This window comes from Drosophila melanogaster, chromosome 2R (assembly GCF_000001215.4).
Source record: "Drosophila melanogaster chromosome 2R".
Taxonomy (NCBI): Eukaryota; Metazoa; Arthropoda; class Insecta; order Diptera; family Drosophilidae; genus Drosophila; species Drosophila melanogaster.
The window spans coordinates 10068927-10084627 of record NT_033778.4 but is presented as its reverse complement, the minus strand read 5'-3'; the positions used below and the strand labels follow the sequence as shown (position 1 = coordinate 10084627).

At 43.3% G+C, this 15701-nt stretch overlaps 3 protein-coding genes and 4 non-coding genes across 8 annotated transcripts; 5 read left to right on the top strand and 2 right to left on the bottom strand.

The window, feature by feature from the left end:
* Positions 1-417: 417 nt before the first annotated feature.
* On the bottom strand, positions 418-6262 carry egr (eiger). Of its 2 annotated transcripts, none has more exons than NM_165735.4 (7): positions 5446-6262; positions 2996-3121; positions 1661-1986; positions 1494-1598; positions 1302-1366; positions 1135-1224; positions 418-1054 (listed from the first exon to the last, which is right to left on the bottom strand). In NM_165735.4, the coding sequence occupies exons 1-7, from the start codon at positions 5614-5616 to the stop codon at positions 690-692; spliced, it is 1248 nt and encodes a 415-aa protein (NP_724878.2). In that variant the 5' UTR covers positions 5617-6262; the 3' UTR covers positions 418-689. The 2 variants fall into 2 exon arrangements, with proteins under 2 accessions (NP_724878.2, NP_995791.1); NM_206069.3 differs by having other exon boundaries at positions 1135-1206.
* Positions 2306-2375, top strand: snoRNA:Or-CD13 (snoRNA:Orphan C/D box 13). Its single transcript, NR_163221.1, has one exon. It is a non-coding gene; the product is annotated as a snoRNA:Orphan C/D box 13 (small nucleolar RNA).
* Positions 3303-3440, top strand: snoRNA:Or-ACA6 (snoRNA:Orphan H/ACA box 6). The gene has a single exon (NR_163219.1). It is a non-coding gene; the product is annotated as a snoRNA:Orphan H/ACA box 6 (small nucleolar RNA).
* scaRNA:MeU1b-A234 (small Cajal body-specific RNA : MeU1b-A234) lies at positions 3704-3840 on the top strand. Its single transcript, NR_048079.2, has one exon. It is a non-coding gene; the product is annotated as a small cajal body-specific RNA : MeU1b-A234 (small nucleolar RNA).
* Positions 3934-4015, top strand: snoRNA:Or-ACA7 (snoRNA:Orphan H/ACA box 7). The gene has a single exon (NR_163220.1). It is a non-coding gene; the product is annotated as a snoRNA:Orphan H/ACA box 7 (small nucleolar RNA).
* A 2720-nt stretch (positions 6263-8982) lies between the features above and the next one.
* On the top strand, positions 8983-13647 carry CG1371 (uncharacterized protein). The gene is made up of 6 exons (NM_136707.3): positions 8983-9165; positions 9286-9832; positions 9983-10868; positions 11269-11447; positions 11510-12474; positions 12538-13647. The coding sequence occupies exons 1-6, from the start codon at positions 9023-9025 to the stop codon at positions 13415-13417; spliced, it is 3600 nt and encodes a 1199-aa protein (NP_610551.1). The 5' UTR covers positions 8983-9022; the 3' UTR covers positions 13418-13647.
* On the bottom strand, positions 13561-15522 carry CG12920 (uncharacterized protein). Its single transcript, NM_136706.3, has 4 exons — positions 15243-15522; positions 14561-14708; positions 14149-14499; positions 13561-14088 (listed from the first exon to the last, which is right to left on the bottom strand). The coding sequence occupies exons 1-4, from the start codon at positions 15436-15438 to the stop codon at positions 13665-13667; spliced, it is 1119 nt and encodes a 372-aa protein (NP_610550.1). The 5' UTR covers positions 15439-15522; the 3' UTR covers positions 13561-13664.
* Positions 15523-15701: the final 179 nt, after the last annotated feature.

Below are 15701 nucleotides of genomic sequence, written 5' to 3'. Positions count from 1 at the left end.
TTGGCCCCTCCTTCGTGTCCAATTGTCCGAATTCTCGGAACATGTGGGTAAAAAGATTTGAAGTTCGGACTTCCTTACTCTCCTGTGGTTTCCATGACTATGACGATGGCGATGCAGATGTTGCCCGGGACAGACGCTCGAGCTGCAATACAACTCCCGGTCCGGATATTATCCAGTTGCAAAGCAATTTCCCTGCCCTTTGACCAAATTCCATTCAAAATTTTTAATAAAGACCATAGTAAGCTGGAATTGCACAAATAAAGCTGAGGGATATCTTTGAATGGCTCTTCATTTGAGATTTGAATTGAAAGCATTTGAAGCATTTTGAATCGAATTATACTAAGAACGAATATTCATTATTTAGAAGATTATAATATTTTCAATTGCAACTGGTAGCAATTGATTCAATTGATGTTTCTTAAACACGCTTACACAAGCGGGTAATAGCTACATATATTTTTATTCACTTTTTAGAGTCGAACGAGTATATACAAAATAAATATGATTTTCCTCCGTCTTCTGACTAATGCAGTATGCACGATTCCGATTGAGATTAGGTTTGGAGTGACTAAGACTAGGTACTACGAACTAATGGATTCACGCTGGCGATGAATCGCATTCACGAGCAGTCGCGGGGACAAAAGCTTAAACTGGTATTCCATCTTCTGACCGGGGATAATCTCTCCAATTTACACCTTGAAGATGCCAAAGTAGCTTCGGTTGTTTCCCTCCCGCAGAACTGCATTGCGATCGTTGTGAATGTCCTTCAGATGGATCCTCTCGTTTCGTTCCAGGTGGATCAGACCACTCGTGTGGCAGGTGTGCACCTTATGTGGCATGTTGGTGGGCACCGTGTTCAAGCACTGCAGGAATGGAGTGTCTCCTTGAAAGACGATAAATCCGTTCTGGTCGTGCGAGTTGTTGTAGCATATCTGGGCGTATACGTAATATAGGCCTGTATTGGTCACCGTCAAGACGCCATCGCGCGTTTGAAAGTGTCCCTGATAAGAGTTTCTCTCGTTATCATTTCCTATGTACATATCTCCATGGTAGCCTGAGAAATTCAAGAAGTGACTTCATTAGGTTGCCTGTAGTACTTGTATGTACACGCTTGACGCGGAAGCATCTCCTTACCCATACTTCCTTGGTGACGCCGCCTGCTGCTCAAGTGGAAATGGGCTGCTGGCCTCGAGTCCTCGGATCTGGCTGAAAGAAGAGATTCACCTGCAAATTAACAGAGGTGCGAATAGAGATTTGGTATTCGATTTTTGCCAATTGTTTCGCTTTTCTACACTACACACCTTTGCGGACTAGGAGGTGGCGATGGCGGGAATGCATTCTGCGACGGTGGTGAAGTGGTGCAGGGCTTCAAGTAAAAAGAAAATGTATACATATGTGTTTCAGTTACGCAGTTAACTATCTATCTTTAACCCATAGCATATAACTTCATTAATGGTTTTTCTTGCCTGTTTTCAACGGAACGTTCTACTTACCTCTCTTTGGAAGTTGCCTCATTGGATGACTTTTCCTGAAGCTCTGTGTGATTTCCTTGAATATTCTGCTCCTCATTGCGTACATCGGCAATCGAGCGAGATTTTCTGTGAAGAGGAAAAGCAGAGGCTTAATACGATAAATCCCTGAAAATTTCATCCGTGCTCACCTCTCCTGCTTCTTTTTGTGGGCATTGTAGCTGGTAAAGTCATCGAACACATTGTCATCATTTGAGGCTGAGGATGCACTGTCCGTCTCGCCCTCGCCCTCAGCAGTGGTCTCAGATGTGGGCGTGGTGCCGGTATGTGCATTGTTGAGTTTATTTAACATATCGGTGTAGTCCTCGTAGTCTGCGCCAACATCATCCACAGAGCTATAGCTAACGTCGTCGTCCTCGTCGTCCGCAATGGAATCCAGACCATCGCCATCGTCGTCGTCCTCCTCATCCGTGAGGCCATCCACCTTTTTTGGATAGTCGATGAGGGCATTCTCGTACTGCAACGAAGGGATGGGCATCAGCATTTTGGGTCAGAAGACTTGGCCAAGTACGTGACTGCAGCTGGCACAGTCCTGGCACATATCTCACATCCATTTGGGACGTTCATTTTTAGACACACGCCCGCAGCACAGGCTGTTTCGTCATCATCCTAATTGATGGCGCCTCGCTCAAAAACATGATACTCGTATACATATACTTGTGTACATCATACATATATTTAAAAGCGAAGGAAACTCTCAAGAGAATTGGCACCACAGATGCCCAGCCATCAAAATATAAATAAATCTTAAAATCTTAAAACCATCTCTGGCCATTAGGCCATTTGATGAGATTCGATCAATCGTCACATACAGCCAAAAGCGATCGCTCGCCTTGAACGACTATATCTACTGATAGAGCCTAGTATTTTTGTTGAATTATTGGGGCTTTTACCTTTTGTCACTTGGGGATTTGTATCTCATAAATTACGTGAACTGGCTGGCGCCTCATATTTGAAATGAGTGTTTCCTTGCGGAAAGAGACATTATAATTCAAATAATCTATCACAATTTTCTATGTGCCTTTGGCCAAGCAGCTAACAAAAAAAAATGAAACAAATAACAGATGAAACAGCGTCGAAATTATATTTTAGCACATAATTCTATAAATATTTTTGTATGTCCCACACAATAACCACATATTACGTCTGGTCATTTTTTTGAGGCATTCTTTTTCAAAAACAGGCGCATGGCTTACCGACTGTGAGATACCCTAGCCAGAGTTTGCCATCATAAAATGCAAATTACCCTTTAGGCAAAAAGAAAACTAAACATAATAGATACTCAATAACAAAAGTTCGATATACCCTCATTAAAAACTCAAGTACCAGCCTCAAGGAATAACAATCATTTCCGACTTTGTAAACAATTCGAGGTATCTGTATTTGCCCGGGGCAAATGTTACAGCCCCTGCCCCATCGCCGAGTACAAATATTGATGCTCGAAAGTGATTTACGCAATTGCTCACCTCCTTTTGGAACTCGTCGAACTCGTCCAGATAGTTTATGCCCAAACGCTGCTGGAGATTATCGACGACTCGCTTCAGGCTCTTCAGCTCCTTGTCCAGATGCGATACACGCGTTGTCTGCCAGATCTGCAAGATAAGATAATTCAATTGTTACACACTCATTCAGGCTCGTTTCTAATCATCCGCTCATTAGCAATTGGGCAATCAATTTAACGTAGCCCCAATTAAACATCTATAGCTGGTGCTAAGGCCCGGCACATCATATAACACCCAGTGCCGCGAACTTTTGACACCCGAAAAATATATAAAAACTAACTGAACAAACTGATAGAGGCGAGACGAGAAAGATTTCGTGGGGAAATACGGCGGGGTACGTACGATCGCCACTCAGCCACATAATCTGCTTAATGGATCATTAACATTCGGGCCGAGCAGAGGCCTTATATACGGACACTTCTCAAGTCTCGACTGGCAGCCGAAATCGAAAAGAATGGCTCAACTTAAGCCACTGTACGCGCAGACGGGGAAATATACACATGTACATACATGTAGGTACACACAACAACTTGTACTGAATTCTTGTATAAATTATGGACTTTACGCAGACCCAAGAAACTTGTTTAAGTTTCCAGTGAACCACTTTCCATTAGAGCTTATCGGCGATCAGTAGATCGATCGCAGCGCCTGCAGTTTGTCACTTTCTTAGAGGGCCCCAAATGATGAGGGTTACTTTGTACGAATGTCAGTGAAATTGAATTAAACAACGAAAAATGCTTCATGGCTTAACGGAGATTTATGAGGAAAACCGAACTTGAGGCCCACGTCAGTGGCTGAAGCCAATCATTTACAAGTCAATTGTCAATTGTACGATTTCCGTTCACTTAAGCCAAAGTTGAGTGGGTCATGGAGGAGTCCTGGGTGAGGGGGGGGGAAATGGGGGTGGGAGAGAAGGACCAGATTCAAGTCCACAAACTTAATCTTCTGCAATTCAAATCCGGATTTCAGCGAGCACACTCATTCGCAAAGTTATCAGGGAAAAACATGACACAACAACCCAGTCGAAGATTTATCGAATGCATAACAGAACGGACTCAGTGGCATTTAAATCGGTTGAACAAAAACAAAAGGGAAGAACAGACATGTACCGATAAACATTTCTCTAGCATCTGCATCCGCTTTATTTGGATTAGCTGGATCATTAGGAACCGATTTGGCCTAAAGACGTGTCGGTGATGACATCGCTTGATCAGCCAAGAAACCGCCGTTTTTCCCGCTCTAAATATAGTTTCATGCCAAATTATAGTTAACCTATCTGCGACGGTCACGGATCATAAAGTCTGTTTTCATTTCAATTTATGCATCCGCGGAATTTCGTCTTTAATTTGGCATCAACAAAGACTTTGTGACAAACAGCTTTATAAGCCGAAGCGTGCCAAAGGTTAAATATTCATTTTTAGATTGCGATTTCGGGGGTGTCTATACACATACGTTGTTAAAGTCCAATTTGCATTTATATTTATTCGCATTTTATTTTGGCAAGCTACTGAAATAAACATTTCCGAAAAATAGGAGTCTGTTCAGAGTCTAGAAGGCGGTTCATGGCTGAATGGAATCTCTCTGTTTTTATGCTTTCATTACTTTATTGGTGCAATCTGTTTTCCAGATAAAACTAACTGTCGTTGTGATGGTTTTTGGAGAGATAACTAAGCAAAATTATAAATTAAACTACCAAAATAAAACACTAAAAACACAATAAAACACAAATTCTACAAAAGTCTAGTTTAAGAATCAGTGTAATACCTTTACACTCGTTTCGAAACAGTCATTAAAACGGCCATATAATCATGATTGGCCCACTTTGGCGCCCAAAATATCATTAAACAACATAGCCCATAACAACTCATTCCTATCTATATTCTGGGGAAACTCCCACCAATAACTGATATACCCACACCTTTGGAATTCCGACGAATCATTAATCGCACACAACAAACAAAAAAAAAGGCATTCAAGTATGGAATAGCTATTTCAATTTGGAGGTGACTACTTTAATCTTTTTCAAATTATATTCATTAACTAAATCTATTCAGCACATTTGACGATTTTAGTGTGCTAAAAAACATTAAAAACATAAAATGCGACTGAAGAGATTGTACGACGCTCAAACACACATAAAATATGTTATACTATTTATTTATTTGTAATTATTTCAATACTAAGTATGATTTGTGCCACCTTAATTAAACATCTTTAAGCATGGTTTGTTATCTTAAGTAGGCAGATAGAGACGCAATGTTATCAATTAATAGCATCTTAATGAAAATTTTGTAGTACGATTTCATTCAGTTCAGAGTCTAATTGGTGTGTTTAGAATCGCGATAGTCGATCCAAATGGGCAATAATACCTGATTGGGCTGCTATTGGGTAAATGATTGTGAAGGAAAACTTACCGTTAGTGCGAGAATGGCAACGACCAGCCCCAGACCGATGAACCCCAAAACCAGGGGGATCAGCTGGCGGGTGCGTCGCTGGGCGGTCGCCGTGCTGGTCGCTTTGGCCGGAAAACCATCATCGTTGGCACTCGTTGGCGTTATAAACGGCTTGAGGGTCTCGGCAGTCATAATTGATGAACACTGGGGATCTTAGAGCAACCGGGGCCTCCAGATGCTGATGCTGATTCTGTTGATAATGACGACGATGATGATGATGACGATCTTGCCCACCCACTCAAGGGCACTCGACAGCTGTTTCCAATCGAGCTTTGTCGCACTTTATATGAACACACTCTATGTATTTAAGATACTACACGAGCACACAGAACAACCTCACAGACAGCATGAGATGATAAGCTGCGACATCTATATAGATAAACCCCTCGGGCTGCTGATGGTGCCCTTTTCAGATTGTATTACCACACTTGTTTTGTCTACTGCTTGTTTTTCTCTTCCGCGATCGGCAATTAGCAAAAGAAAAGCGCGAAAACAAGTTTCTCAAGATATTTTCTAGTTTTATCAGTTCTTGTTTGCGATAAAGGCACAGCGAAAACCAAAAAAAAAAAAAAAAACACAACACACAGTGGACGAGTTGCACTTATGTATTTTTAGTAATTTGCCCGATGGCGAAATTCAATCTTGGTAAGTAGTTAACTGAAACGGATAGCTTTTTTTCTTCGCTATCATGCACGCACGCGCTTGCTTGGGATCTCTGATTTACCGGTTTCTTTTCTCACTTTAAACGTCCGTTCGCGTCGACGATTCGAAAGAGAATGAATTTGAACTGAGAACGGGAGCGTGAACTGAGGGAAAACGAACCGAGCGGCACTTGATTTCTCACGTTCGAGCAGGCAGGCGAGCAAGAGGGACAACGGATTGGCACCGTCTCCCTCGCTCACGTGGCGAGGATGCGCGGCATACTTAAGGGCGCCTGCGCTGTTTACTTTGTGTAATTAATTTTTGGCAAGGTTCTCCCGGGGTGGTGTTTTGGTGATACAGTGGGCTCTGGCTAACAGGAATTAAATTAATTATTATATTTCTACAATTTTACATGTACATATGTATATGTAGATACGATTTTTATTTATTATAACAAATTATTTGTATGAAACTCATAATCATGGTGTGCATAAGAAATATTTACAAAAATATGATTTATAATATGATATAACACTAAATAATAGTTCATATAGTCTAAAGTTGTTAACAATTTAACAATGTTATCATAATTTCAATATCAAATTGAAATGCTCAAATAACGAACTTTAATAACATTTATCAAAAGAGAAGAAAATAGTGTATCTAATTTAGAATATTGGATGCCATATTGAAGACCATCTCATCGTTGTTTTTAGCCAAGACAGACTGTACTTGGTTCCGATTTCCCTTGCACATATGGCGATCATAAGTAGCAAAGCGTGTTTGACTTTTTGCGCAGTGTTTTCCACTGCTTTTATTTCTTTTTATGTGTTATGTGCACTTAAAACCTCCCCCTGTGATTTATAGGGGTTGCTCGATTGCTTTTTGAAATCGGCACCACTGTAAGCGGCTTGGCTTCGCATCCCCGGGTTTTCGCTTCATTTTCTTTGTGTGGCTGCTTTGTTCGAGCTCCCTTCATGACACTGACATGGAACAGATCCCCGATCTTCGATTCCCGAGCCGCAGCTAATTGAGTTCCGAAAAGTGGCGGATCGTTGACAAACCCATAGATAAGCCAAATGAACTTTTAGCATTTCATTAAAATCGTATTTATTATTACTTAGACCGACGATCGGGGTCTGTCAGCGCCGTGCCTAAGTACGGGTTCTAATTACGGGTAGCGGGGTAGCCATAAACCTAATGCTGATCCGATCCGATCAGCCACCGTCGCGACAACTAGTCTGCCGAACCGGCTGCCAAACAGACCCGTATCGTAAATCCGCCCAAGAGTGTCGTCATTCGGCAGAGATGCAAATGTCGGCGTTGGTCAGCTAATTAGTTTCTAATCGTCTGCGACAAACAGGTAACCACAGGTAGAACTGCTCAGGCCGTAAGAGCGGGGATCGGATGGCACACGCTTCCGGTGCACTTCTTAACCCATTAGTCGTTATCTGTTTTCGCATTGTGCAAGACCACATTTTTATTTATAATTTTCAATGTTCGGAAATGGTAAATCAATGATTTAAAATTATATACATATACATATGTATGTACATTTGTATATACAATAGTTTTTGAAAAGCTTCTATTACTTTTTTGTGTTTTGTATCTTACTTTTTTGTATTACATCATTTGTTTTATATAAATTCAGTTGTGAAAAGCTTAATTAATTATGGAATAAATCGGACGAATTGTTTCAATCTAAGCTCTGAGACCTTTTTGGTTTTATGCAGTGTTAATGAATCTGATTCAATGATCTGTGCAAACATATATGTACATATATCAGCATTGAGCTGGTATGTCGATGTACATGATATTGTAAGATCTAGATATATCACGTGCTTGCACAGAGGGTTAACCATCAGCCTCACTTAATGGAGCACGGCCAAGAAGCAAGACGATCTCGAGGCGATTTTTCAAAGTCAATGCCGGGCAATTGACTTAGCTACAGTACAGACACCCAGTCATGCCATTACACATATTCTCCCCCCATTGAGTAAGTAGCGCTTCTCTTGGGCATTGTTTGGATCGGATCAGACTGGGGAGTTCGGACCCATATATACCGTACTGTGGATTCCTTATGTGCTAGTCGTTTATCGCGCGATCGGCGATGATATTTATTAGACATGCGCCGCAATAGCGCCAACGACGCTTGAAATGAATTTCTTTGCAGCAATATCTCGGGGCCTGAGGCCTCAGATCGGTTTACTGTGGATTGATTCGCACACTCATCCATGTACAAACATAGATACAAATGTACGTATATTCGGGTGTGAGTCTTTATCTTGCATTGGGGTGATGGAAATTGGTTCCGATTATTAATATACGACAAGCCATTATCTGTTTCAGCAGACGAGTGTGTTCAATGTCGATGCCAAATGGCGAGCGCTTAATAATAATTGTATTCACTTTATCGCACTTCTTTTATGGCCCATCCTTAACGATAACTCAGTTAAGATTCCTTCAAAGATATAATAAAATGAAATATGAAGTGAAGAGGTAACATTCAAAATATTTATATCTGATCATCGAAAATGTAAGGGTATTGTTGCTTGTCAAAAATATATAAGTTTATAAAGTAAATTGAAAAACCAAACATAAATAAAGCAAACTGATCTACAATATTTTGAATATTGAATATTAATAATACTATTGTAGATTTTTAATTAAATTGCAAGCTATGTATTATTTATCAAAAGTAACGTGCATTTAAATTTAATAAAAACGATACTAAGGCTTTTGAAACCGTTATTTTAACGGATGCAGTATTTTAAATACTCAAATTTTTATAGTTATATGGTAACTATCGCAAACTGAGTGTGTACATTAACGAACGGCCACACTGTTGCCCGTATTTGTAAGGTGCAGCCCTGGTCACTCTGGGCACGTAGTCAAAATGAGGTTTTTTTCCGGCGTTTTCGTAATTTTATTAATTAAACTTTTCCAAAATGCCAACGCCGGCGAGGTGGAAGTCGTCGGCTGCGGTGGATTCATCAAGAGCCACGCCGAGATTGACTTTTCCCGGGTGGAGATCAAACTGTAAGTAAAAGTTCCCTTTCTGGGATGACCTGATAAGAATTGTGGCGCATGGTGGCCGCTAATTGAATAATAAATTAACTGGCCCGTATGTGATTAACCTAATTCCATCTCGCTCTGCAGGCTGACCAAGCAGGGATCCCTGAAGGACAAGACGGACTGCTCACCCTCTAACGGATATTACTTCCTGCCGATTTATGATAAGGGCGACTACCTGCTCAGCATTTCTCCGCCACCGGGTTGGAGCTTCGAGCCGGAACAGGTGGAGTTGAACTTCGATGGCAAGACCGACGTTTGCAGCCAGGGTCGCGATGTGAACTTTGTGTTCAAGGGCTTTGGCATCACCGGTCAGGTGGCTCTCGCCGCCGGCGGCGGTGCCCGAGGCGTAGACGTGGAGCTGCGATCTGAACAGGGCGAAGTCCGGCGCACAAAGAGCGATGCGAACGGAGTGTTCTCATTTACGCCCATTATTCCCGGTAACTACGTGGTCAAGGCATCGCACGCAAGGTGGCACTTCTCCAAGGCGGAGCACAAGGTGGTTGTGGTTAGCGGCAACACCGAGCTGCCGGCGAACTCTTTGGTAGTCTCAGGATTCGATGTGGTTGGTCGCTTTGATTCCAGCTCGCCGCTTCCTGGAAATCTGGGTGTGGCTCTTTACAAGAAGAAAGGAGTAAGTATAGTTATTTTCTAACACATTTTCTGAAAAGAAAGAACACAAAAATTGTTTAATTTATTTAAAACTGCTGTATACACTTTACATAAATTAAATTAAGTTGTTAACTTAATTAATTATTAACGTTTATCATTATTCTCTTTTTAGCAATCTTTAGTGCCAAAATGTGAGACATCCTCCCCAGCGCCGCCTAATAGTGTTAATAGCGCATACGAATCCGCATCCTCCTGCTTCTCCCAGTTGGACAAATCGGGAGAGTATATTTTCAAGAACGTGCCATCTGGAAAGTACCTGTTGCAAGCTATCAACCTAGATTCCAAGTTGAAGCTGCACTTGAGTCCTGAGCTGTTGGAACTAGAAGTGGGCAAGGATACGCTGCAAATCAAGGACGAATTTAAGATCACAGGCTTCACCGTTTCTGGTCGAGTTCTGACCTCCGCCGGAGGGGAACCGCTAAAGTCAGCTGTTATTAAAGTTAATGGAAAGAAGGTGGCCGAGACTGATGCCCAGGGCTCATATACGTTGGAAAACTTAAAGGCAGGCACAGTCAACATCGAAGTGGAGTCCTCCCAGCTGCAGTTTTCTCCCCTGCAAGTCAAGGCTCAGATCAACACAGCTTCCCTGCCCACCATTGTGCCATCTGCTTATGAGGTGTGCGGAAAAGTAGTGTCGCCGAAATCACATAATGTGGGACTTACCAAGATCGGCTCCACCTTCCACTCGTCGGCTTCCACAAACGCGGAGACCGGAAACTGGTGCGCCTTTCTTCCTGTTGGCAAATATACCATTGAAGTGCTGACGACGGATGCTGACAAGGCCGCTGGAGTGCAGTTCTTCCCTGTTCAGCAGCAGACGGAGGTTCGCGATGCACCCGTCAATGGCATAACCTTTTCCCAGCTGCGCGCAAAGATTCGCGGCGAACTGCAGTGTCTGCCTGATGCTACCGCCACCTGCACTTCCGCTGAGGTCACCCTGCAGGCCTTAGATGCCACCGGTCAGCCCACGGAGAACAAGTGGAAGGCCAGGGCACATCGTAAGTAATTATTATTTAGTTTATGCGTACAAGTACAGCAATTTAACCATAGAAAATATAGGTTTAAATTTAATTATCCTACTTACAAGAAATAACATGCAGTTTTGAGATAACCTATCTTAGAAGGTTTAAAAATTATTCAGCAGAAATGGATATGTGCTAATACTTCTAGTTTCAAAACCATTATTATATTTAAATTAAAAAAGTATCACGAAGTTCACTAGGTAAGAATATTAGTTGACACGGATTTCGTTACCAGTGGCCGCTGATAAGTAATAAGATTACAACAGTAGATAAAGTATCTTTGGCGTGGTGGTTCTGTTTTAATTAAGATGGTCTTCCGACTAACCATGTATCATCCAAAATACCCTATCATCAATCTTATGGTTTTGGATTGTAGGTGGCAAATACGTTTTTAAGGATATGCTTCCCGGTCCCTATGAACTTACAATTCCCCAGGGAAATCTCTGCTACGAATCGACCCGCGTGTTCCTGAACGTTGCTTCTGCTGAAGAAGATGCTCCCCCATTTGTACACAAGGGCTACGAGGTGTCCATTATCTCTAGCCATCGGGCACTGGTAAGTCTGACACTTTAAACGACTTCATATGTATATTAAATGATGTAAACATTCCTTTTAAGATGAAATACACCCACGTCACTGGACCTTCTGAGCCAAAGGCACCTACTGAATCGCTGAAGATTGCGTCAGGAGTGAATACCTTTTGCGTGAAGAAGTATGGTAGCTACGATTTTAAGCTAGAGGGCTGCCACACGTATGATGAATCGTTACCCAGCAAATTCATTACACCAGAACCAGATCAGTTGCAAACACTAATCATTAATGCAGTGGCCCACAAGACTGGCGTTCGAGTTCTGTCTACCGAACCCACTGCTGATTCCATTAAGCTTGTGCTCGAATCTGAATCGCTGGGTCAGGAGGTGATCACACCTGTTGCTGAGTCCCACAAAGTAGATGGCAAGTTCGCCTACCGCTATGACACGTATTTGAAACCGGAACAGGTACTTCGTATTACACCAGTGAGCGATGTCCTACTGTTTGCGCCCCAGCAACACGAAATTGTTGGCAGCAGCGATTGTGTAGATATTGCCTTCAACTTTGTGGCTACCAGAGGTTTGATTCTACGCGGAAAGGTTGTTCCTGCCATTAAGGATGCAAAGATCACACTGTCTTTCCCTGATCAGCCTGAGTTGGAGAGCCTGGAAGTACTCACGTCCGTCACCGGAGAATTTAAGTTTGGCCCAATTGAAGAGTCTCTTGCTTTTGACCTTAAGGCCGAAAAGGAGTCGTACGTTTTCAGCGACTACAACCGCCAGACAGCTTCGTTTAGTGCTCACAAACTCTGCGAGATTTCGGTGGTTGTCAAGGATGAGGCTGGTCAGACATTGGGCGGAGTCCTCCTTTCGCTGAGCGGTGGGGAGAGCTATCGCAAGAACCTCGTCACCGGCGATAATGGAGCTATTAACTTCCACTCCCTTTCGCCATCGCAGTACTACCTGCGACCCATGATGAAGGAGTACAAATTCGAGCCCAACTCAAAAATGATTGACATTAAGGATGGCGAGACTGTTTCTGTTACCCTTGTGTAAGTAAAATTTCTGATCATTCCTCAACATACATATAAAGAAGCATTTCTCTATTTTTAAAGTGGCAAGCGTTTCGCTTACTCGATCTTTGGCACAGTGAGCTCCCTAAACGGCGATCCCTTCGCCGGCGTTAATGTTCAGGCCACAGCCGATAATTCGTGCCCCCAGCAGCCGGAGGAGGCCACCAGCGAGGCGAATGGACAGTATCGCATCCGAGGTTTGCAACCTGGCTGTAGTTACTCCGTTCGCGTCGTTCCCGACAAGGAAATCGTAGAGCGATCTATTCCTGCCCAGCACACGGTTAAGGTGGCCAACGAGGATGTGCGTGACATAAATCTGGTGGCTATTAGCCCCTTGAAGATTGTAGACATCACTGCTAGGGTGACGGCCACACTCAATGAACACTACAAGACGCTGCGCATTGTGATGTACCGCAAAGGAAACTCGGATTCTCCTGTGTTCTCGCAACGTGTGGGCACCCCGGTGAATCCTAAAGCAAGACTGAACCCTGGTATCACCGTCTTCTTCCCTCGCATTCCTCTGGACGGCAAGAGCTACGTGGTAGAACTGCAGTCCACCCTCTCCGATAAAACATATACCTACAAGCTGCCATCGACTACGTTTGTGGCTGACAGGGGTTCCGTGTTCGTTGAGTTGGAGTTCAAGCCGGAGGTGCGCGCCGCCGAAGCGGATCTCAACCAGAATTCGATTTCGGCTCTGGTGCTCATCGCCTTGGTGGCCATTGCCTTCTTTAAGCAGGATCTGGCCACCAGTTTCCTCAGCTTCGTGTGGAGCAAGCTTAACGATGTCGCCGCCGATCTCGCCCAGCGACAGAAAAGCAAGACACAGGTGCGCAAGAACGAGCCAATCAACCAGCGCGAGATTGAACAGATGGCCGACCAGATAAATGCCATCAAGAAGAAAAAGACCAAGAAGATTTAGTTCCGACTGATAGTCGCATTAGTTGTTCAATTTAGTCACATTTCGAGGTATTCGCGGTAGGTATTCATTTGGTTTTTGTTTCTGTGAGATTTTGTTTAACCCTTTTTAATTTGAATTGCATTTAAGAAAACGTTGTAATTTTTCACTTTCCATACATAGATTGAGGCAAGTTTATTTGTGTTCGTTATCCACTCTTATAGCTAAAATAAATAAATACAATTAAATAGATTAATTAGACAAGGCTGTTCTACTGCATCAGGATGTGCTCGGCAATGGAGCTGAGCTTGCGATTCTTGTGCTTGGCTCGTCGCCTTTCGGCTTGGAGGTTGATCTCATTCTGGGAATCCTCAGCGGCAGATTCCTCGGTGACTGCCTGCTCCTCCTGTTGCTGATCAGCCTCCTGGTGTGCCTCCGACTCCGGATTTTCCTCGCCGTTGTCGTTCTCCACGAAAATGCACTCGGGATTGACGGCAGCACACTCGCCAAAGCTGGTGGCCCTGGCCATAGGATTTCTGGCATTGGTGTACTTCTCAAAGAAACCGCGACCCACAATGCGGAAAGCCATGCTGGTCAAGGGATTCAACTTGGATCTAAACTCCATTTCGCAGACAAATCGGCGTCGGCACGCCTTTGAGTCCAGGCCCAAAAAGGCGAACATAAAATCGGCAATCCTAAAGATGAATTTTGAAAATGTTACCTTATATAGTGAATAAGAAACGTTCTGTACTTACTGCTCTTCGGCGGGCATTTGGCGAGCCACGCTCTCTGAAATTTCCTCATCCACAATCTCCACATGCTCTTCCTCCTGCTCATCTTGGATCAAATGGGCGTTATCTGCAGCGCTACGGCGTCCGCGACGGCGCGTGTCTACGGGACCAGATGGGCCACTTGGTCCAGAGGGAGATTCGCTATGGTAGTCGCCATGCACATCAGAGACAATGTCCGATCCAGCATAGCTGCTGTATCCGGAATAGGGCTCGAAACTGGCGCCGGAGTCAAAAGATGAAGGAGCATCATAGTGCTCCGAGTGATCGTGGTCCAGAGAGTAGGGAATGTGATCGTGATGAGAGAAAGACGAAGGACTAAAAAAGAAATGGAATTATTAATAAACCAGTAAGGGACGCAGTTTTGAGAGCTTCTTACGGATGATCAAGGATGATCTCCTGGTTGCACCTGGCATGGGGCCAGAAATAGCGCAGACCCAAGTAGATGGCACTGCCCACAAAGAAGGATACGATCACCACTTTCACCTTGATCCAGTAAGCAATGGCAATGGGCCATAGGTGACGATCTGTAAAGATAATAACAATGATATCGACACGATTAAATAATTTTCCATTGCATCAGATTTGGAAAACTTTCACTGTTCGACTTCTACTTCTACTTTTGAAGAAGGTTTCACGACAATTTATTAACCAATATCTTTGCCCAAGATTGAAAGTGAAAAGTGTTAATTGAGAGCAATTCGTGATCGTCCAGTTTGGATGAGGTGCGTCTGGCTTGGGATTTGAACTGTGCGGAAACTTTCGAAAGAAAGTGGGATGGTTAACGCCCAAGAGATGTGATTATGTTGATTCCGAACGATCAGAATAATTGTAATACTTGCTCGCTAATTGTTATATAAATTAGGCTTTTTGATAACATCTTTTAGTATCTATGTACTGCAAAGTGTCGTGGTGATTATTGTTAGGTAACTTTTATAGGATGTTTCTGTTTAATCTAAGAATTGCAGAGATAGGGTGAGATGTTTACACATTTTGGGAGTTTAAGATAGCTAACTAAAATTATAGTTGTTTTCTTTAAATTAATGTCCGATATTACTTACACCAGAACATGTGGTGACGATGGCGTCGAGTACGTCCCTCAAACTCCATTAGCTCCCGGCCGAGATTTTCCCATGTGTCCTCCACTTGGTTATCCAATTGCGCCGGAGCCTCCTCGTTCTTCGTCTCCTCGCAAAACACCAGCGTGAAGTAGACGACAAGGAGCACAGCTCCGTACCAAATGGTGTTCTTGTGCATGATTGTTTAGCGTTGTAGCGGTGTAAAGAGCAAAAGCTGGTATCCCTGTGGCTTTGGTTGGTCACTGCAGAACCGAATGATGCAGCTCGAAGCCGGGTAGCCGGCTTATATACCACCGGCTATCGGTGATCCGCTCCAAGTTCAGAGTGATAATTGAAGCGTCGTTGTTGTGGCTTTGCGCGCAGATTTTCACACATGCGTATTGCCCGCGATGACGAGTTTAATGCCCAAGACATGCATTTGAAATTTCTTTAAACTAGTGC